The following is a 24000-nucleotide window of genomic DNA, read 5'->3' on the forward strand; positions in this document are numbered from 1 at the left end:
ATTGTATTTAATCAACTCCACTTAAGCATACTATTTAATTGTTATTTTCTAAAACTTTATCATAAAATAACAAAGCTGAAAACATTTGAAAGCCAGTTTAAAACAATCCCTAATACTGTATGTTTCCTGATCACATTAACATTGGGATATAAGCTTTCTACCTTCCGAATCAATCCTTCTAAAAAGATGAAGGTTTGTCTTTTCTATCTCATGTTGACACAGGGCAATAACTTTTGCCTATTACCTCCCCTTGACATCACCAGGTGCCACTAGCTTTGAGGTTTTGCTTCCATACTGTATTTTTATATGTGACACCAGTGTTTGTGTCAAAATTAACCATCCACCCAGGAAATGAAGTGTTTTGTGTGTTTTGATCATTCATCTGCAGAATGTATAATTTGTTACATATTTTTACATTTATTCCATTCCATATACATCAACCCATTGCCAATTATTCTACTACCTATGCACACCAATGTATTTGCCTATTATTTTAATACCCATACACACCAACCTATTGTCTATTATCATAGTTACCATAAACACCAACCTATTATTATTATAATACCTGTAGACAACAACATATTGCCTATTACTATAATGCCCATACACACCAACCTGTTGCCTATTAATATCCATACACACCATCCTATTGTCTAGTATTATAATTACCATAAACACCAACCTATTACTTATTATTATAATCTCAATACACACCAACCTATAGTCTATTATTATAATTATTAAACACCAACCTGTTACTTATTATTATAATACCCATACACACCAATCTATTTCCTATTATTATAAAACATTTACAAACCAACATGTTGCCTATTATTATAATACCCATACACATCAACCTATTGCCTATTATTATAATACCCATACAAGCCAACATGCTGCCTATTATTATAAATTCCATTCACACCAACCTATTGCCTATTTTTATAATACCCATACACCAACCTATTGCATATTATTATAATACCCATACACACCAACCTATTGCATATTATTATAATGCCCATACACACCAACCTATTGCCTATTTTTATAATACCCATACACCAACCTATTGCATAATATTATAATACCCATACACACCAATCTATTTCCTATTATTATAAAACATTTACAAACCAACGTTGCCTATTATTATAATACCCATACACACCAACCTATTGCCTATTATTATAATACCCATACAAGCCAACATGCTGCCTATTATTATAATACCCAAACACACCAACCTATTGCCTATTATTATAATACCCATACAAGCCAACATGTTGCCTATTATTATAATACCCATACACACCAACCTATTGCCTATTATTATAATACCCATGCAAGCCAACATGTTGCCTATTATTATAATACCCATACACACCAACCTATTGCCTATTATTATAATACCCATACAAGCCAACATGCTGCCTATTATTATAATACCCATACACACCAACCTATTGCCTATTATTATATTAACCATACAAACTATCATAAACATCCAACAAACTCAAAATGAAGTTGGGATGGTTTAGCTTGAATTAATTTTATTTTCATAGTAGAAGTTATGGTACTAGTATGTTGTCCTTGTTCTTGGCATTTGTTATTGTCCTTGTTCTTGGCATTGTTATTGTCCTTGTTTGTGGCATTGTTATTGTCCTTGTTCTTGACATTGTTATTGTCCTATTTCTTGGCATTTGTTACTGTTCTTGTTCTTGGCATTGTTATTGTCCTTGTTCTTTGCATTGTTTTTGTCCTTGTTCTTGACATTGTTATTGTCCTTGTTCTTGGCATTTGTTATTGTCCTTATTATTAGCATTGTTATTGTCCTTATTCTTGGCATTGGTATTGTCCTTGTTCATGGCATTTGTTATTGTCCTTGTTCTTGGCATTTGTTATTGTCCTTGTTCTTGGCATTGTTATTGTCCTTTTTCTTGGCATTGTTATAGTCCTTGTTCTTTGCATTTGTTGTCCTTGTTCTTGGCATTGTTATTGTCCTTGTTCTTGGCATTGTTATTATCCTTGATCTTGGTATTGTTATTGTCCTTGTTCTTGGCATTGTTATTGTCCTTGTTCTTGGCATTGTTATTGTCCTTCTTCTTGGCATTGGTATTGTTCTTGTTTTTGTTATTGTCCATGTTCTTGGTATTTGTTATTGTCCTTATTCTTGGCATAGTCATTGTCCTTGCTCTTGGCTTTGTTATTGTCCTTATTCTTGGCATTGTTATTGTCCTTGCTCTTGACATTGTTATTGTTCTTGTACTTGGCATTTGTTACTGTCCTTGTTCTCTGCATTTGTTATTGTCCTTGTTCATGGCATTTGTTATTGTCCTTGTACTTGGCATTTGTTATTGTCCTTGTTCTTGGCTTTGTTATTGTCCTTGTTCTTGGCATTGTTATTGTCCTTGTTCGTGTTTTTTACATTGCTAAAGTAGTTAGTATTCATCTTTCTATTGCGTTTATTTTCATCATCATAACCACAGTTCTCATGATGTGCTGTTCCCACATGTCATGATTGATTATGAAAACATTCAGGAGTTTTAGATTAGCATTTTGCATTTGAACAAAATGGAGAAATCAGTTAATTTTGAGGTCGTGGAAATTTTAGTTCTGAAGAAAGCATGCAAAAATCTGAAAAGGAGAAGAAATAATCCCATTATTATCTGAGTAGTAGTATTTATTAATGGACATATTTTTTATTCTAGTGTACTGTTAGGTACACATTAGAAACAAGAAAAGCTTTGCTACTTTTGATGGACAGTTGGGTACAGAGTACAACTAACAAGCTATATCACTTTTCATGTTCTGATGGGTACACAACAGAAACAAGAATAGCTCTGCAACTTTTGATGTACTCATGGGTACAGGTACCACTTTTGATGTACTCATGGGTACGGAATAGAAATAAAAAGCGATGTTACTTTTGATGTACTGATGGGTACACGATGAAAACAAAAAGATTGCTACTTCTAATGTACTGATGAGTACACAATAGAAACAGAAAGATCTGTTATATTGATGTACTGATGAGTACAGAGTAGGAACAGAAAGATCTGTTATATTGATGTACTGATGAGTACAGAGTAGAAACAGAAAGATCTGTTATATTGATGTACTGATGGGTACAGAGCAGAAACAGAAAGATTGCTACTTTTGATGTACTGATGGGTACAGAGTAGAAACAGAAAGATTGCTACTTTTGATGTACTGATGGGTACACCTTGAAAACAAAAAGATGGCTACTTCTAATGTACTGATGGGTACAGAGTAGAAACAGAAAGATTGCTACTTTTGATGTACTGATGGGTACACGTTGAAAACAAAAAGATGGCTACTTCTAATATACTGATGAGTACAGAGTAGAAACAGAAAGATTGCTACTTTTGATGTACTGATGGGTATAGAGTAGAAACAGAAAGATTGCTACTTTTGATGTACTCATGGGTACACGTTGAAAACAAAAAGATGGCTACTTCTAATGTACTGATGAGTACAGAGCAGAAACAGAAAGATCTGTTATATTGATGTACTGATGGGTACAGAGTAGAAACAGAAAGATCTGTTATATTGATGTACTGATGGGTACAGAGTAGAAACAGAAAGATCTGTTATATTGATGTACTGATGGGTACAGAGTAGAAACAGAAAGATCTGTTATATTGATGTACTGATGGGTACAGAGTAGAAACAGAAAGATCTGTTATATTGATGTACTGATGGGTACAGAGTAGAAACAGAAAGATTGCTACTTTTGATGTACTGATGGGTACAGAGTAGAAACAGAAAGATCTGTTATATTGATGTACTGATGGGTACAGAGTAGAAACAGAAAGATCTGTTATATTGATGTACTGATGGGTACAGAGTAGAAACAGAAAGATCTGTTATATTGATGTACTGATGAGTACAGAGTAGAAACAGAAAGATCTGTTATATTGATGTACTGATGGGTACAGAGTAGAAACAGAAAGATTGCTACTTTTGATGTACTGATGGGTACAGAGTAGAAACAGAAAGATCTGTTATATTGATGTACTGATGGGTACAGAGTAGAAACAGAAAGATCTGTTATATTGATGTACTGATGGGTACAGAGTAGAAACAGAAAGATCTGTTATATTGATGTACTGATGAGTACAGAGTAGAAACAGAAAGATCTGTTATATTGATGTACTGATGGGTACAGAGTAGAAACAGAAAGATCTGTTATATTGATGTACTGATGAGTACAGAGTAGAAACAGAAAGATCTGTTATATTGATGTACTGATGGGTACAGAGTAGAAACAGAAAGATTGCTACTTTTGATGTACTGATGGGTACATAGTAGAAACAGAAAGATCTGTTATATTGATGTACTGATGGGTACAGAGTAGAAACAGAAAAATCTGTTATATTGATGTACTGATGGGTACAGAGTAGAAACAGAAAGATCTGTTATATTGATGTACTGATAGGTACAGAGTAGAAACAGAAAGATCTGTTATATTGATGTGCTGATGGGTACAGAGTAGAAACAGAAAGATCTGTTATATTGATGTACTGATGAGTACAGAGTAGAAACAGAAAGATCTGTTATATTGATGTACTGATGAGTACAGAGTAGGAACAGAAAGATCTGTTATATTGATGTACTGATGAGTACAGAGTAGAAACAGAAAGATCTGTTATATTGATGTACTGATAGGTACAGAGTAGAAACAGAAAGATCTGTTATATTGATGTACTGATGGGTACAGAGTAGAAACAGAAAGATCTGTTATATTGATGTACTGATGAGTACAGAGTAGAAACAGAAAGATCTGTTATATTGATGTACTGATGGGTACAGAGTAGAAACAGAAAGATTGCTACTTTTGATGTACTGATGGGTACATAGTAGAAACAGAAAGATCTGTTATATTGATGTACTGATGGGTACAGAGTAGAAACAGAAAAATCTGTTATATTGATGTACTGATGGGTACAGAGTAGAAACAGAAAGATCTGTTATATTGATGTACTGATAGGTACAGAGTAGAAACAGAAAGATCTGTTATATTGATGTGCTGATGGGTACAGAGTAGAAACAGAAAGATCTGTTATATTGATGTACTGATGAGTACAGAGTAGAAACAGAAAGATCTGTTATATTGATGTACTGATGAGTACAGAGTAGGAACAGAAAGATCTGTTATATTGATGTACTGATGAGTACAGAGTAGAAACAGAAAGATCTGTTATATTGATGTACTGATAGGTACAGAGTAGAAACAGAAAGATCTGTTATATTGATGTACTGATGGGTACAGAGTAGAAACAGAAAGATCTGTTATATTGATGTACTGATGAGTACAGAGTAGAAACAGAAAGATCTACTACTTATTATGTATTACTAATATAAGTAATACTTATTTTAGACCACATCTTGGAGTTTCCCTAAAAGTTAACAGCCAGACCAGACAATCTGGGTGGATTTAAGTTAAGCCAGTCATTTTACATAGCTAGGTGCTGCAAAGAACTTACCTGTAATGTTAAATAGAAAATGTTTTGTAAAAGAATGCAGCTTTAAAGCAATGCAGTCTTTAATATACATTTTATTTACTTTGAAAAATATGATAAGGAAAAAATGGCCCATGAGAAAGAAACTTGGTGGGGTGGGTCATGGGAAGTTTTTGGTTTTGCAGCCTGTGGGAACCTGGTTTTCATTGTCATTATCATTATTTTCATCACCATCATCATCATCATCACTGTATTAACAAAGCAATAACTTTTTCCCTCCACAGGGATAGGACATGGCCACTCAGACTTTATATTCCAGAAGCAAACCGGTTGACAGTTGCATACATGGATGGACAAGTTCGAATGTTTGACATTTCCCGGGTTTACCAGGTTTTGATTTTGTTATCAGAACTGTTTTTTCTCAGCTACATAAGCAGACAGCAGCATTACACCTTACAATACAGTATTGCCTTATGGGATGGTCATCATCCCTTATCATACAGTATTGCATTAGGGTATAGTTATCACACCTAACCATACAGTACAGTACCACACAGTACTGCATTGTGGGATGGTTATCATACCTTACCATACAGTACTGCATTATGGTATAGTTATCATACCATACTATACAGTATTGCATTATGGGATGGTTACCATACCTTATCACACAGTACTGCATTGTGGGATGGCTATCATACGTTACCATACAGCCTTACAACATGGTATGCTTTGGCCATTTATTAACCTTGTGTGAGCATTAAGTGGGGTATACAATGTTGGACTTTGTTTTAGAAAAGCTTTAAATTTCATGCTATGTTCTGCAGATGATGTGAGGCATTCTGTTCCAGCCTTTGCAGTCCCTACATATGTTTATCTTGTTTTTAATCATGACTGGGAGGCAGGATTGGATGGATTGAGATCAAATTTGATACATAAATTCATATTGTATTTTACCCATATATAACATATACTATGAACAATGTACATTCATATTGTAATTTACCCATATATAACACATACCATGAACAGCATAGTCCAGGCCCAGGATTCTCAAAACATCTTGAGTCAGAAACTAAAGCCAAGGCTCTGAATTGGACAATCGGTTGCTTTATTTAGATTAAGAATCATAGAACGTTTAGACTTTGATTTAATCCCCATCTTACCGCATTTAATTTCATCATGATGTCCATGTAATTCAATCATCAAATCTAATTCATGTATAATGCTCAAATTGTTCTGCGAATACAGGGACAGATTGGTTATCATACCTTACCATACAGTACTGCATTGTGGGATGGTTTTCATACCTTACCATACAATACTGCATTGTGCGATGGTTATCATACCTTACCATACAGTACTACCGCTCTGGTGGTCTAGTGGTTAGAGCGTCCGCCACGGATGCAGGAGGTCGTGGGTTCGATCCCCAGCCGAGTCATACCAGAGACTTAAAAAATGGTACTAACAGCTGCCTCGCTTGGCGTTCAGCATTAAGAGGTTAGTGTTAGGACTGGTCGGCCTGGTGTCAGGATAATGTGACTGGGTGGGACATCATGCTACATGTCTGCGGTATGATGCCCCAGTGCTAGACATCACTATAAACTGCCACATTGCAGACATCGTAGCGATATGACTGAAAAATTGTTAAAGCTACGTTAAAAATCAAAATCACATCACATCACATCACCATACAGTACTGCACTGAGGGATGGTTATCATACCTTACCATACAGCATTGCATTGTGGAATGGTTATCATACCTTACTATACAGCATTGCATTGTGGGATGGTTATCATACCTTAGCATACAGCATTGCATTGTGGGATGGTTATCATACCTTACCATACAGCATTGCATTGTGGGATGGTTATCATACCTTACCATACAGCATTGCATTGTGGGATGGTTATCATACCTTACCTTACAGCATTGCATTGTGGGATGGTTATCATACCTTACCATACAGTATTGCATTGTGGAATGGTTATCATACCTTACCATACAGTATTGCATTGTGGGATGGTTATCATACCTTACCATACAGTACTGCATTGTGGGATGGTTATCATACCTTACCATACAGTACTGCATTGTGGGATGGTTATCATACCTTGTGCCATACAAACAGTTATGAACAGAAGAATAGCAATAACTATTCACTGTGTTATCTGCCAGATTCTAATGTGCCAGCAGGTCTTGCTCCACACTGTTTCCAATTATATATAATGAGTAACATGTTGTCTGTAATATTTACTGTTCTCTATGTTCATTTTTGTATTAAAAAATTTAAATTATTTTTTTATATGTAAAATACATTTATATGAAAATATTATCTTTTTTTGCATAATTTGAATATGTTTTTCTGTACAAAAACTAAGAGAACAAGAAAATAATTATAATATGTATTGATAGGGTGTACAAATATAACATGCATATAATATCATAGACATTATGATAGATGGTGATTTCCCAAAGTTTTTTACCTTGTTTAACTTTGACTTCCATTTAAAGGTAGCCCAATTCTTCTTTACACTAAATAATTTGCATTGACGAATTTCTAATGACAGTTTGTAAAATGAGCAACATTACATACAAGATTTTGCATCAAGATTAGAAATACACTTAGGGATTTGTGATAGTATAAAATCATAATTGTTGATTCATTGATTTACTAATGAATTGATTGATTGTGTAATTGGTTCATTGATCTATTTAGGGAACTGGTAAATCCATGCTAATCCTCAAGGACTGGCAGGTTAAGAACAGTGATGTGGACATGGACATTCCAGCACACAAGAAACCACCCCTTTGGATTTTGGATGTCACAGGGTCTAACACCACCTTCTGGGCTGTGGACTCACTAGGGCAGATAACTTGTTTACAAGATTTGAATCAAACAGCGAAAAGGGTATGAATTTTAATGTTTGATACTTAGATAGTTCTCCAGTGTCAAGACCAAGCTTAGAGTTAAGCTCATGTCCCATTTTGAAAGATTACTAGAAAACTATGTCTCCAAAAGGAATCTATTTCCAATGTTAAACCCAATTTGTGTTTGGTTTTCTTTTATAGAAACTCAATTACTTTCACCAGCTACTATCTAAATGATCTAAGCATTATAACTTCACTTTGACATTGCTCATTTCAGCATTTTTTGGCCATACCACAAACGGTTTTAGCCATTTCTGTCCTTCTGTCAGTCACACCATGGTTAGATTTTTAATTATGGCCAGTTTAAGGCATTGTAGCAAGGGGGCCTTGTTCTATGAACACTTTTCTAGTTTTCTCAGAATCTTAGCCAATAACCTGCATACATATTACTTTTTAGAAGGAAATAAAAAACCAGGAGATGCGCTTTCAGCTAATCAACTGAGAAGTCTGTGTTTCTGCAGACCTGCCAACTCTTATGATTTTGCCTTAAGTCTTACAAAAATTACCCACAAAATATGGACTTACGGCATACTAGCAAAACCTACAGAAAAATGATCGTTGACAAAAAATCGAAATAATGGGTTCATCCATGTTTTTTTTTATATCCGGGTTTCACCTCTGAATTAATGAAATTTGTCAGGGAACCAGACTTACTTTACAGCAGCACCCCAGATGCTTTAAACTGCACCTATTTGTTCATGCAAAGTGTCTGCATGATCAAACTGTTGATTATAGAAGTTTTAAAAATGGCATCCAGAAAGTGATGCATGTTTAAGACGAAAGGGAAAATAAGCTTCTAGAAAAGTGTTAACAGTCAACACAGAAGAATAAAAAGGAGTATTCACATTCTTGTGAATAAAAGCTGGAAGGGACACAATTGCATTTATTGAACATCACATGCCAATTTGAGTATGTCTCATGGCGAGAGATATGATTGGTGTCATCATGCGAAATGGAAAAGAATTTCCAGGAATTACATCAAGTTGAGAGATAGCAACAAGTCATTGAGCTACATAGGGTTTGGAACTAGAGTTTAGGTGACTGTACCAGTGGTAAATAAAGTACGCATACTTTACAAACTTTTTCAGTTGAACATACTGTTTAACATCAATGCATCAAACTTTTAATTATGTTTTCCAGCTTTACAGTAGTAGTTATAGATATTTTGCTACACCTTACCGAGACCGACTCATCAGGGTTGGCAGGTCTGATTCTGTTGCAGTATGACTTCACAGCTAAGTAAAAGAATATGTCATTAATAATTAGCAACCCAAATCAAGATGTGTGAACCCTATAATTACTGTAATTATCTTTTTAATCCATTTGTTCAGTTATTAATTTTTTATATATCTATATGTGTGTGTATATTATTATCAAAGTAATGTGACCTTGATTGCTAGATCGGACCAAATTGTCAACATCAGAAATTCCAGATCATTATGATCCAGATAGATTGATGCTGACAACAAAGCAGTGTCAAGTCATAATCCAGATTGACTGATGCTGACAGCAAAGTGTCAAGTCATGATCCTGATTGACTGATGCTGACAGCAAAGTGTCAGGTCATGATCCAGATTGACTGATGCTGACAAGCAAAGTGTCAGGTCATGATCCATATTGATGCTGACAACAAAGCAAAGTGTCAAGTCATGATCTAGATTGATGCTGACAACAAAGCAGTGTTAAATCGTGATCAAGATTGACTGATGCTAACAATAAGCAATGTGTCAAGTCATGGTCCAGATAGATGCTAGCAACAAAGCAAAGTGTCATGTCATGATGCAGATTGATGCTGACAACAAAGCATCATTTTGCAATCATGATCAAATTACTATGATAATGATATTTTTGTTATATACCTATCAATTTTTAGACATTGTGAGAGGTTCCCATGGTGACTTGGCATGGGACTGATAACATTATTTTGACATTTATTGACAGCAGGATTGGACTAATTGTTAGAATTCAGTGACACAGATTTGTGAAAGATAGTGCTACTCGTTTCCGTTTGTATGTTAAATGAGGCTGTGATTTTGTTGTTGGACGTTTTTTTTTAGTTGTAAACAGGAAATGTCAGAAACAAGTAGTTCCAGCCTTGTATAAATGTATGGTAATATGGGATCAGAGAGCAATGGTATTGTATTTTTAATTTTGCAATTTTACATTAAAATTCTGGCTCACTTTTGAGTAGATAATTGGTAGGTATATAATAAAAATGTAAAATTTTATTAATTCTCAAGTAGAGAATTTATAGGTGTGTAATAATACCCAGTATATCATGAAACCTGTTGCTTATTGGCAGTTGCCTGATCCAATTTTTAGTACTACCAGCACCATTTGACTTAAACATTCATCTGTCCCATTTTACTTAAACTGATAAATCTGTCCCATTTTACTTAGACTGATAAATCTGTCCTATTTTACTTGGACTGGTAAATCTGTCCTATTTTACTTAGACTGATAAATCTGTCACAGTAATTTGATTTTATTCTGATGGTTGTTATTGAGACATATGGGGTAGCTTTATTTCATTTTATGGAAGTAAGCTAAATCTGGCCTGCAGAGTGTTTTGGGTAATTTCACACATGTATAACTTGAAAATCAAGTTTTTTGTACACAGGCATAAAGGGTAGACCTTTTTCTCTTCTACTGTCACTAATGAGACACTAGCATGAAAATTTTACTCACCTTCTCTGAGCTTTATTTCTAAAGCATCCTGATTTACAGTTTACAACTTCATGCCTGCCACAGCTCCGGTGGCCTAGTGGTTAGAGCGTCCATCTCGGATGCGGGAGGTTGTGGGTTCAATCCCCGACCGAGTCATACCATAGATGTACAAAAATGGTACTAACAGCTGCCTCGCTTGATGTTCAGCATTAAGAGGTTAGTGTTAGGACTGGTCGGCCTAGTGTCAGGATAATGTGACTGGGTGGGACATCATGCTACATGTCTGCGGCATGATGCCCCAGTGCTAGAGTATTAGGCAAAACAAAATATAGGTGCAAACAGTATAGCCCCAGATAAGTCAGCATGTAATATACCTAATACTGACAGATCATGTCCCATAGTCATTTAATGTTGACAAATCAGGTTGCATAGTCACTTATTGTTGACAGATCTGGCTGCCTAGTCACTTATTGTTGACAGATCTGGTCAAATTGTCACTTAGTACTGACAGATCAGGTTGCATAGTCATTTAATGCTGACATATCAGATTGCATTGTCACTTCATGCTGACAGATCAGGCTGTGTAGTCACTTTATGCTGACAGATCATGTTGCATAATCACTTAATGTTGACAGATCAGGTTGCATAGTCACTTAATGTTGACTGATTAGGTTGCTTAATCACTTAATGTTGACAGATATGGTTGCATACTAAGTAAATATTATAGCTCCATATCTGAAATTGGACTAAAAATACAGATATTTTAATGTCTTCACTCGGAATCAGTAAAGAATAATGACTTTCAGTGACTCTGAATCCATTAAGAATAATGAAAATATAAGAAAAAGATTTTGATTTTATATTTGACATCATTACATGGATTCATCAGTGTGAAAAGGCCTGAAATATGGTTTACAATTTCTGTCTTCAACCTGAATTCAGTTTTTGTGCTTTGACTGTTTTGTGACTTTGAATTCAAGGTCTATACTTGTTCTTCTTATGATTTCAAGCAAATATGGTATAGATCCTGATTATCTACTGATGGAATGTGTGACAAATTTGAACTGAAAACACACACCACCTTCTTTGCATTTAATGATGCATTTAATATTTCAGGTTCATGGCAAGGCAGTAACCAGTATTCTGGAGTACAAGGATCTTCTTTTCACAGCCTCAGATGATAAAACCATTAAAGTGTGGAACAAAGACTTGAAACAGGTACACTATAAGGCTGAAGCCCATAACCCTTTCTGCAATTACACTGTTAATCATATGCCTATCCCTTTTGCTAAGCTAAAATACATTTTAACTATGATGCTTATCACCTTTTTGCTAAACTAAGGAAGTATATTTTAACGTTTACGTATATATCCCTTTTCACTGTGACCTTTTTGTCAGCGACATTTTAGTAAACCTAAGAGTAAGAGACCAGAATAAAGGTCAAGGACGTATTTAAAATTATGCTATCAGTTTTTATGAACACTTTATAAATTGGGACCCAGTCATGTTGATGATTTTTTGACACCCTCTTTGTAATCAAGATACACCACTCCCTTGATAACTAGCGCCCTGATAACTTGCAAACCTTCTTAGAACGCAGGGTCAGGCTTGGATCCAAATTTTTTTACAGAAAATACCCAAATATTGATCCCCAGTTCTTGAACTTGAAGAAACACGTGATCGAAATTGGTAACTGAAATGTTAATATATCGCTTGTTTTATGGTTGAAAATGGTAGGTAGGACCTGGAAATTTTAATCAACATTTTGAAATTATCACCTCCGAAAAAGAAGTAATATTATTGGTTACGTTTTCTTTCCAAACAACATTATTAGTACACCATAATTAAAGATATTTCAATGCCAATTAAATAATTTTTATTAAGTGAAATTTTGTGTTTTAATTCTATCTTTATTCTATATGTCAGTCTACCATAACAGCTATGTGTCAATCTACCATAACAGCTATGTGTCAGTCTACTATAACAGCTATGTGTCAATCTACCATAACAGTTATGTGTCAATCTACCCTAACAGCTATGTCTGCAAGAGTTTCTCTGAGAACCTAATTAGGTACTGACCATGTTTTGGTAACTGACTTGCGGAAGTATTTGTTGTATTGTTGCATTGAATTAAAAAACTGGCATTCTTTGTATTATCATGTTAATTACATCTTTTAAATCAATTAACGGAAGTGGAATAAAATAGAAGTTAAAAAACATGCAAATCCTACAGACTTGAAATATGTGGCCCCAGTCATATATGTTGGGTGAACTCACTCCAGTTGATCAATCAAACACTGTAATAAATGTTATTGTGTTTGTGACTAAACTACCTTAAATTAACCGACTCATTCATAACTGTGATCAAAGATAGAAAGGCAACCAAGTGAAATGAATACTTTGTAAAATAAGAGCTTGGTTTCACATATATGGACCATTGTGGGAAAGCAAGTTTCACAGAATTCTTGAACTGGCACTTAGAGATATCCTCTAGGATGATAAAAAGTTTCACTATTTCTTCAAATGAAATCATGACATCAATACTATACTAATTGAACAATACCAAAATTGAGTTTTGACGTAGAGAATAGTCTCATGAAATAAATTTTGCTAGTTTTTTAAAAAAGGAATCTTGTTTGTTGCAGGTATTAACAGTTAGTCTAGTTCCTTGCTATTTTGACCCCTGACTTGGCACTATACTATTAAATGCCACTCTGGGAACTAGACAAATCAACAAACCAAAAAGCAGTGCACATAATACACAGATGTTTTTGCGTACATGTGATGGTTATTGAAACCAGTTGAAACGATTTTTCACCACATGTCAGACATTTTTAAAATAAATGTTACCATATATACTCTCGTGTAAGCTGAATAATTTAGGAAAAAATTAAGGCTTGGAAGAGGCAGGGGTCAGCTTATCTGCAGGCCAATGTCTAAACTTGACAGATTTTAGGTCTTTTTGTTGACTACTTCAATGGCTGTAAAACTTGGGACATGGAACAATAATTTTTTCAGTGTCTTAATGTATAGGCATGTAAAAACAAAAAAAAAAACCTTCGGTGACCAGACAATTATTAAACTGTTATAAAGTACTATGATTGATTTTGTTATTATTTTGCATGTGCATATTTTCTGATTTCTCCAACATGAAGTTAAATAAAGGTAAATACAGACTTCATAATTCGCAGGCCAATTGAGTTTACCAGGGAGACCATGCTGAACTATAATGTACAATACTTACATGTAAAATGTGCATAGAGTCACTTAAGTCCTTATTTATTCCCAAGTATATTAGATGCAGATTTTGCTTTATTCATTGTTTTGACCAAATCGCATTCTTCCATATAACATTTCAGCTAGTCCTTAATAGCTGTTCCATTTACATTGAATCACGTGCTCATGAGTTACTCATTTTCAGTGATATAAATGATCCTACAAACTGAGGTAATATTTATGAAAAGGTATGCACGTTTAATTGTACAAGGCACATAAACAGCATAACTTACATTTTCATGAAGAGTGGTAATAATAAAGGATACAATTCTCATTATAGATCAACTAAGATCATCATCAATTTATATTTTGTGTTTTGGCTAAACAACATCACAATAAAATTCAAAGCTTGATATTTTCGCATCTCCTTTGTTGATAGTTAGTGGATTTGTCTTTTGTTTTTCGACAGCAAAACAAGCCAGTTAATCATTAAAACCCTGAAACTGGCTTGTGTTGAGAGACTTTTGGCTGGCAACTATACCAGTACATAGATGTTTAATTGCCTTTCATTCCGTAATATTTGCACAATTACCGTAGTTTTATAAAACGTGGTGTAAGGCATACCTATCAACTTTTCAAAAGCCATGTAGGGAGACTGAATAAAAATAATTAGAGAGATTGGGACCTAAAATTGGGAGGCTTTTCGTGGCATTTTTAAAGCCTTGTTTTCACTAATATTGATTGATCTTCCAGGTTTAATATGGGCAAAATTCACAAAGAACGTGTGGTTTCTCCCTGTGACAGGCCTTATTTTCCCCCATGACATGCCCTATTATCATATTCTGGTCAGCTGTGGTCAAACTGCATAATAACTAATGTTAATCTTAAATAAACAAGCAAAAAAGCCAGCATGACTAATTAAAAGTTAATCCTTATCGATGCAACTATTTTGTGAAAATGACTGACCCTCTCTCATGATTCAAATAAAAACTGGGTTGCTGTGACATACTTTTCAGGATTTAGTTTAAAATTGAAATGTTTAACATAATTAAGATCTAGACAATTCCAGTCCACAAAAAATGTATACTATAATATCTGGTTTATGTCCATTTTCTAATGCTTTTGTAAAGTATATGAACATTAGACGATTGCTAACTGTCCATACAAAAGTATAGGAACATTAGACGATTGCTAACTGTCCATACAAAAGTATAGGAACATTAGATGATTGCTACCTGTTCATACTAAATTGTAGGGACATTAGACGATTGCTAACTGTCCATACAAAAGTATAGGAGCATTAGATGATTGCTACCTGTCCATACAAAAGTATAGGAGCATTAGACGATTGCTACCTGTCCATACAAAAGTATAGGAACATTAGATGATTGCTACCTGTCCATAAAAAAATATAGGAGCATTAGACGATTGCTACCTGTCCATACAAAATTATAGGAACATTAGACGATTGCTAACTGTCCATACAAAATTATAGGAACATTAGACGATTGCTACCTACCCATACTAAATTATAGGGACATTAGATGATTGCTACCTGTCCATACAAAAGTATAGGAGCATTATGCTACCTGTCCATACAAAAGTATAGGAACATTAGATGATTGCTACCTGTCCATACAAAAATATAGGAACATTAGACGATTGCTAACTGTCCATACAAAATTATAGGAACATTAGACAATTGCTACCTGTTCATACTAAACTATAGGGACATTAGATGATTGCTAACTTTCCATGCAAAAGTATTGGAAGATTAGATGATTGCTAACTGTCCATACAAAAGTACAGGAATATTAGATGATTGCCAACTGTCCATACAAAAGTATAGGAATATTAGATGATTGCTAACTGTCCATACAAAAGTATAGGAACATTAGATGATTGCTAACTGTCCATACAAAAGTATAGGAATATTAGATGATTTCTAACTGTCCATACAAAAGTATAGGAACATAAGACGATTGTTAACTGTCCATACAAAAGTATAGGAACTTTAGATGATTGCTAACTGTCCAAAAGTATAAGAAACATTAGCCTGTTGCTAGGAGCATTAGCCTGTTTTTAACGGTCCATACAATAATAGTTGAAAGAGTATTTAAGTTAAATACCACAAATTCTTCTTACCAAAGTGTGTAATTATGAGGGACTTTTTCACTGAGGTACAATTATTGAACTTCATATATCAGAATTCCATAAGAGGAAACCCAATATACTGCAAGCTGTAAATTCCTATTTAGAGTCCAAGGCATTATATATTTGATTGACTTTCACAGCATGCTGTTTGTTACAACTATATAAAGACATTTATTTTGTATTATTCAAATCGAGACAGAAGTTACTATCATGTCATTTTATGTCCAGACTCTTCTTTAATTCATAGCTCTATTGGACACCAAGATAACAAGTGACATCCTGTCACTGACACAGGATAATCTGTCTTCATAGCTCAGTGCCTCATCGAGATAACAAGCGACATGTCAGTGACACAGGATAATAATACTTGATTCATAGCTCTATGGCACACCTAGATAACAAGTGGCATAATGTCAGTGACACAGGGTAATAATCGTTTCGTCTTAGCTCTATGACACCTAGATAACAAATGACATCATGTCAGTGACACAGGATAATAATGTCTTTATAGTTCTATGGCACACCGAGATAACAAGTGATATCATGTCAGTGACATCATGTCATTGACACAGGATAATAATGATTTCTTGTTGAACTGTGCAGTCAGCCTCTAGAAAAGTGAACACTATATGTAACTTTTGTCTTTTCTTTCAGGTTGGTCAGTTTTTCTGCCCATCACCTGTGACATGTATGATACTCTTTGCTCAACCAACTTGCTTCTCTATGCCTTTGGTCTATGGTGACCAACTGGGAAATGTCCACTTCATCTCTTGGAAGACAGGCATCAGCTAACTTACTTCAGATGACCCTGTTGTCTCCAAAAAATGCAAAAAATATTATTAATGTTAGTGTTGTCTGTACATAATAATTTCAAGTCATTTTCTTATATAGTGGTAATATTTCTGTAAAGATTAATGTAAAGTATATGCAGCGTTTTCATTGAGAGAAACGTCAGTTAGGAAATGCCAGCTTAGGAGTAAAACTACTGAATCATGCAAACCATTGGTGTAAAAATTTACACACAGAAATAAATAGATACTTTGCACAAGTAGCATTTGTATTATATGGTCTTTTTGTCCCAATAAAAATATCCCCTACCACAGAACAAAGTTATAAATTTGTTTTTACTGTAAATATTTGCACATTGCACAGCCTAGTTCATGTTCACCAGATTTCAATAATGCTGTGTGTTTTGCAAATATATTTTGTTAGTATTGCTTTACTTGGTCTTTCTATTAATAATATTGGTGATGTATGTATAGATATATATATATAATCTTTTTTCACTTAATTTGCTTATTCTTCACATAATTTTCACATTCCTGTGATTAATTATCATATTTTTATTATTATTATTACTTTTATTAATATTATTGTTATTATTATTTATTAAACAAACATACATGTGAATGTCCTTTTATGTGGTTTAAGGGGTTTGTACATATTCCTGACACACTGAACTGGCTGAGTGTGAAAAAATGTTATTGTAAATAGAATGTAACATGTTGGAGAGAAAGAGGGATTACAAAAATACAATATTCTTGCATGTCCAAGGAGGTAAACATAGTATTCTTGTCAGCCACTTTATCTCAAGAAAAGGTCTACTTCTCACAAGGTCCATCACAAGATATTCAAACTCCTGATAAGAGACCCTCCACATTGGAGGCCATTCATTCTTATGATGAGGCCACATTGCTGTGGTAGATATGATTTGCCTCACAAGATTGGGAACTTGGCAATTAGCTGGCATATTACAACCTTACATTATGATCTGTTAAAGTCATCAAGTCCATGTAAATATTGGCTTCTTGGCATTTTGAAACTCTTCAGTTACATCTGCAAGCACAATAAAGAAATTTATTACCATCCCCACCCACCCTGATTCTTTTTTCTCTCCTCTAAATTCTATGCACTAGAACTCCTGCTGAACAATAACAGTATATTTTTCGAATACCAACTGGTGAAGAGAAATATCAGTTTATATGTAAATGGAATTTTTGTTATACTCCTGCTATAACTTTGAGTGCATCATGTAATGTTGGTAAGTCTTTGTTCCGTATTTCATTTCTGTAATTTGAGTTCTCCATCTACATTTACCTGTGAAAGAAGAAAATAGTTTCCACAAAATATCACAAGTTAAACATCTGTCATCGTGACCAGATTTTGTGAATGGCTTGCATTTTAGATACGGAAGATGCCTATTGATAAGGTAGAATGTATCATCTATTATTGCTAGGGTATGCAACATACCCTAGCACTATTGATATGGTACTAGTATTATATAGGTACATCTTTTAGTACCCAAGTATGTGACCAATGAAATGAAAGGTTTTACATAAAGGAAGTATATTAATACATTAACCATACAGTGGGTACATAATGTACCAATTATGCTACTCTCCATTTACCATACAGTGGGTACATAATGCACTAATTATGATACTCTACCATACAGTGGGTACATAATGTACCAATTATGCTACTCTCCATTCACCATACAATGGGTACATAATGCACTAATTATGATACTCTACCATACAGTGGGTACATAATGTACCAATTATGCTACTCTCCATTTACCATACAGTGGGTACATAATGCACTAATTATGATACTCTACCATACAGTGGGTACATAATGTACCAATTATGCTACTCTCCATTCACCATACAATGGGTACATAATGCACTAATTATGATACTCTACCATACAGTGGGTACATAATGTACCAATTATGCTACTCTCCATTTACCATACAGTGGGTACATACTATACCAATTCTGCTACTCTCCATTCACCATACAGTGGGTACATAATGCACTAATTATGATACTCTACCATACAGTGGGTACATAATGTACCAATTATGCTACTCTCCATTTACCATACAGTGGGTACATAATGTACCAATTGTTCTACTATACATTTACCATACAGTGGGTACATAATGTTTCAATTATGCTACTACACATTTACCATACGGTGGGTACATAATGTACCAATTATGCTACTACACATTTACCATACAGTGGGTACATAATGTACCAATTGTTCTACTATACATTTACCATACAGTGGGTACATAATGGACCAATTATGCTACTACACATTTACCATACAGAGGGTACAGAATGGACCAATTATTCTACTATACATTTACCATACAGTGGGTACATAATGGACCAATTATGCTACTATACATTTACCGTACAGTGGGTACATAATGGACCAATTATTCTACTATACATTTACCATACAGTGGGTACATAATGGACCAATTATGCTACTATACATTTACCATACAGTAGGTACATAATGTACCAATTATGCTACTATACATTTACCATCCAGTGGGTACATAATGGACCATTTTTTCTACTATACATTTTCCATACTTTGGGTACATAATGGACCAATTATGCTACTATACATTTACCGTACAGTGGGTACATAATGTACCAATTGTTCTACTATACATTTTCCATACAGTGGGTACATAACGGACCAATTATGCTACTATTGTTTGACTTTGTGTCTTTACTGTATTATTACTATGCAAGTAATGTATATCTATTTAAAGAATCATTGTGATGACTGAAGCACAGTGTATACATATCTGTTTTATCCCATCAGGAATGAAGTTGGAAAGGATTACTGCATTTTGTTCCTTAATTTGTGTGTTTATTTATTCATTATATCCTCCATTTTCACTTGCAGTCATCAGATGTAGTCTGCTGATGCATTTGAATGAGTAACTCGACCAAAACTAGGCCAGTGTGACCTTATTGTCATGCTTGAATGACTTACGTACTTTCAGTTAGTCATTCATTATACCCTATAGACCTTGGACAATATTTCACCTAAAGAAAACTGGTGTGTAGATGCATTTTAACTCAACAATTCCAAAACCTAGCTGAGCTTCAGTTTTCCATTTACACCCTTAACTAGGCCGTAAATCCCTTACTGGTTTGTAGATGCATCTCAAGATGAGTAACTCTGCCATGCAAAAATTAAGTTACTGTGACTTATTTCTCATGTTTGAGTGACATTGTTAACCCTATTACATATAATCAAATTTTATTTAGACACTACACTGATGAAACTTGGCATCTAGATGCATGTTAATGAGTTGTATGTTACATTAAATATTTACTTCCTCTGCATGGTGGCAAAGTTATTATCTTAAACTCACACCCAGTAGGGAACAAGTTTGAAATCTGTCCAGTCTAGCCTAGTCTGGTTCTTGTGCCACATCTCTTGAAGCACTAAACTCTCTTTTACAATTCTGCATACCAGTCTGTATATTTTTGACAATATGTGAGTTTACTAGTGAAAACCTTATTAGATTTTTTAAACTATGACAGATCGTTTTCAAACTTTTTTAGGAAATGTTAAAACTTTCTTGTCATTTTGAAAAGATTAATTTAATCCCAAATATTTGAAGAATACTTCAACTAAAATAATTGATTCAACAAATTTAAAAATAGTATCAACCTCTTAAATATCTGAGATCAATATATTTGAAAAGAATTTTCACAGAAAAGCACTTAAAGCATGGACAAAATAGAATTCCTGAGTGGATTAGAAAGTATCATTAATATATTGGGAAGAAAAACAATAGCTGTGTATGGTGAGAGCTTTTGTCAATGCTATTCATCGGTCTGAATATCTGGTATCATAGACACATGGGAGGTCAATCAGTATAAATATCTGGTATCGTAGACACATGGGAGGTCCCTCAGTCTGAATATCTGGTATCATAGACACATGGGAAGTCTACAAGTGACAAAGACTTCTGTTCAGGTTGTTGTCTACTTAATTTTTGAAATGGCATAATTTAAGAAATAATGAAAGAATAGTAGAAAAAAAAGGAATATCTTGTAATACAAAAATGTCTGACATTTTCCAGATATTTGATACAAAAGTTGATTGCTATATTTCATGTATGATTTTTGCCATAGATATTTACATCCAAACAGCAAATATAAACAGAACACAGAAAAATTACAAATACACATGATATCTGGAATACTATACATACACATGACATTTGGGACACTACATGTACCCTTTACATTCAGTACACTACACGTACACCTGACATTCAGTACACTACACATTCACCTGACATTAAGTACACTACACGTACACCTAACACTCAGTACACTACACATACACCTGACACTCAGTACACTATATATACACCTGACATTCAGTACATTAAACATATACATGATACACAATTTCAAACAGGAAACCTTACAGGTTTTAAAGACTTTGCAAATTTTATCATTTAGTGATTCTTCAGAAAGTTTTAAATGTGGCCATTGTTTCTATTGATCATAATAGTTACCACTTCGGTTGTTAGTCTTTTTTTCCACCTATTTTTTTGGTCTACTGTGAAAATATTGGAAATTAATAAATTTACATGTATTTGTTATCAAGGTTGGTTATAGAACCAAGAAAATTCTTTGCAGAAAAACATTTTGCTTTCTCCTTGTATGATTTAATGTTTTTCAGAAAAAAAATGTTATTTTATGAAAAACCAAACTGCAATCTCTATTTGTTGGAGCTATGGTTTGATTTTCATATTACTAGCTATAAAAAGTGCAATGTTCTATGTTTTTTTTACAACCTGGTCACATTTTGGAAATAAATATTTACTTTTTTAAATATGGCTTAGTTGTGAATCCTTTCTCACCCAATTCCTGTTTCACTAAGATTCTCAATTGCATCCTACCTCCTGCTTCCACCCACCTGCTCTTTTTATTGGACTGCTCTCTTAAGTGGTTAGAGCATCTGCCTCAGATGCAAGCGGCCCTGGGTTCGAACCACAGCAGGGTCATACCAAAAAGTTAAAAAAATGGTACTAACAGCTGCCTCACTTAGCACTCAGCATTAAGAAGTTAGTGTTAGGACTGGTCAGCCTGGTGTCAGAATAATGCGACTGGGTGGGACATTAAAAAAAAACTTGTATTTTGTGTTTATTAAATCAAATGTCTCCATAATGTCATTTATGACAATGTGTAATTCTGATGGAATCCAAATGTTCTTTAAAGTATTTTTGCTACACAAGTTTGCAGTGTACTGAATATAAAAAAAGTGATTCTAATCATGTGATATAGAGAACCTTATCTTTATACTTATTCTCAATTCAAATTATAGAACACCTGTTTTGCTGATACAGCAAATTTTATTCCAGCACTTTTTTAAGGTTTCACGAGAACAAGAAACCTACAGCCAGTTATCAAAAACAATACTTTCAACAACAATCATTAGCATAAGAAATGTACAGCTGGAAATCTATAACAGCAATTATTACACCAGGGTTGACCTTTCAAAAACAGCTCTTGGTGTAAGAAATGTACAGCTGGAAATCTATAACAGTAATTATTACACCAGGGTTGGCCTGTCAAAAACAGCTCTTGGTGTAAGAAATGTACAGCTGGAAATCTATAACAGCAATTATTACACCAGGGTAGACCTTTCAAAAACAGCTCTTGGTGTAAGAAATGTACAGCTAGATATTTATAGCAGCAATTATTACACCAGGGTTGACCTTTCAAAAAGTCCTTAGTGTAAGAAATGTACAGCTGGAAATCTATAACAGCAATTATTGCACCAGGGTTGACCTTTCAAAAACAGCTCTTGGTGTAAGAAATGTACAGCTAGATATTTATAGCAGCAATTATTATACCAGGGTTGACCTTTCAAAAACAGCTCTTGGTGTAAGAAATGTACAGCTAGATATTTATAGCAGCAATTATTACACCAGGGTTGACCTTTCAAAAAGTCCTTAGTGTAAGAAATGTACAGCTGGAAATCTATAACAGCAATTATTGCACCAGGGTTGACCTTTCAAAAACAGCTCTTGGTGTAAGAAATGTACAGCTAGATATTTATAGCAGCAATTATTACACCAGGGTTGACCTTTCAAAAACAGTCCTTAGTGTAAGATACCTGCAGCTGGAGATCCAAGACAAGGCTTTTACACCAGGGTTGACCTTTCAAAAACAGTCCTTAGTGTAAGAAATGTACAGCTAGAAATTTATAACAGCAATTATTACACCAGGGTTGACCTTTCAAAAACGTTCCTTAGTGTAAGATAGCTGCAGCTGGAGATCCAAGACAAGGCTTTTACACCAGGGTTGACCTTTCAAAAACAGCTCTTGGTGTAAGAAATGTACAGCTAGATATTTATAGCAGCAATTATTACACCAGGGTTGACCTTTCAAAAACAGTCCTTAGTGTAAGATAGCTGCAGCTGGAGATCCAAGACAAGGCTTTTACACCAGGGTTGACATTTCAACAACAGCGCTAAGTGTAAGAAAGTAGGTAATGGTGATTCATTTTTACTGGGTTTTTTTTGTTAAAAATAAAAAGTCTTTAGTTTAAGAAGAGTGGGTTGCTGTGACCTACATTCCCTTGTACTAGTTAGAATGATATATGGAACACCCTGACCAAGTTCCATAGCCATACAGTGCTTTGTTGAGATGACAAAACTTTTACACTGGGAATAATCTGTAAATAACAATATTT

At 34.4% G+C, this 24000-nt stretch overlaps 1 protein-coding gene across 2 annotated transcripts in view; it reads left to right on the forward strand.

Moving 5' to 3' along the window:
* LOC149772396 (telomerase protein component 1-like) overlaps positions 1-22134 on the forward strand; it is a 237552-nt gene extending 215418 nt beyond the window's left edge. For both annotated transcript variants that reach the window (XM_089947879.1, XM_089947880.1), the window contains exons 52-55: positions 5777-5882; positions 8213-8404; positions 12208-12309; positions 17116-22134. In XM_089947879.1, the coding sequence (XP_089804005.1) occupies positions 5777-5882; positions 8213-8404; positions 12208-12309; positions 17116-17253 (538 nt within the window). In that variant the 3' untranslated portion in view covers positions 17254-22134. The remainder of the gene's footprint in view (positions 1-5776; positions 5883-8212; positions 8405-12207; positions 12310-17115) is intronic.
* The last annotated feature ends 1866 nt before the right edge of the window (positions 22135-24000 follow it).

The sequence above is a fragment of the Sinohyriopsis cumingii genome, unplaced genomic scaffold, assembly GCF_028554795.1.
Source record: "Sinohyriopsis cumingii isolate HCF-2022 unplaced genomic scaffold, ASM2855479v2 utg001510l, whole genome shotgun sequence".
NCBI lineage: Eukaryota > Metazoa > Mollusca > Bivalvia > Unionida > Unionidae > Sinohyriopsis > Sinohyriopsis cumingii.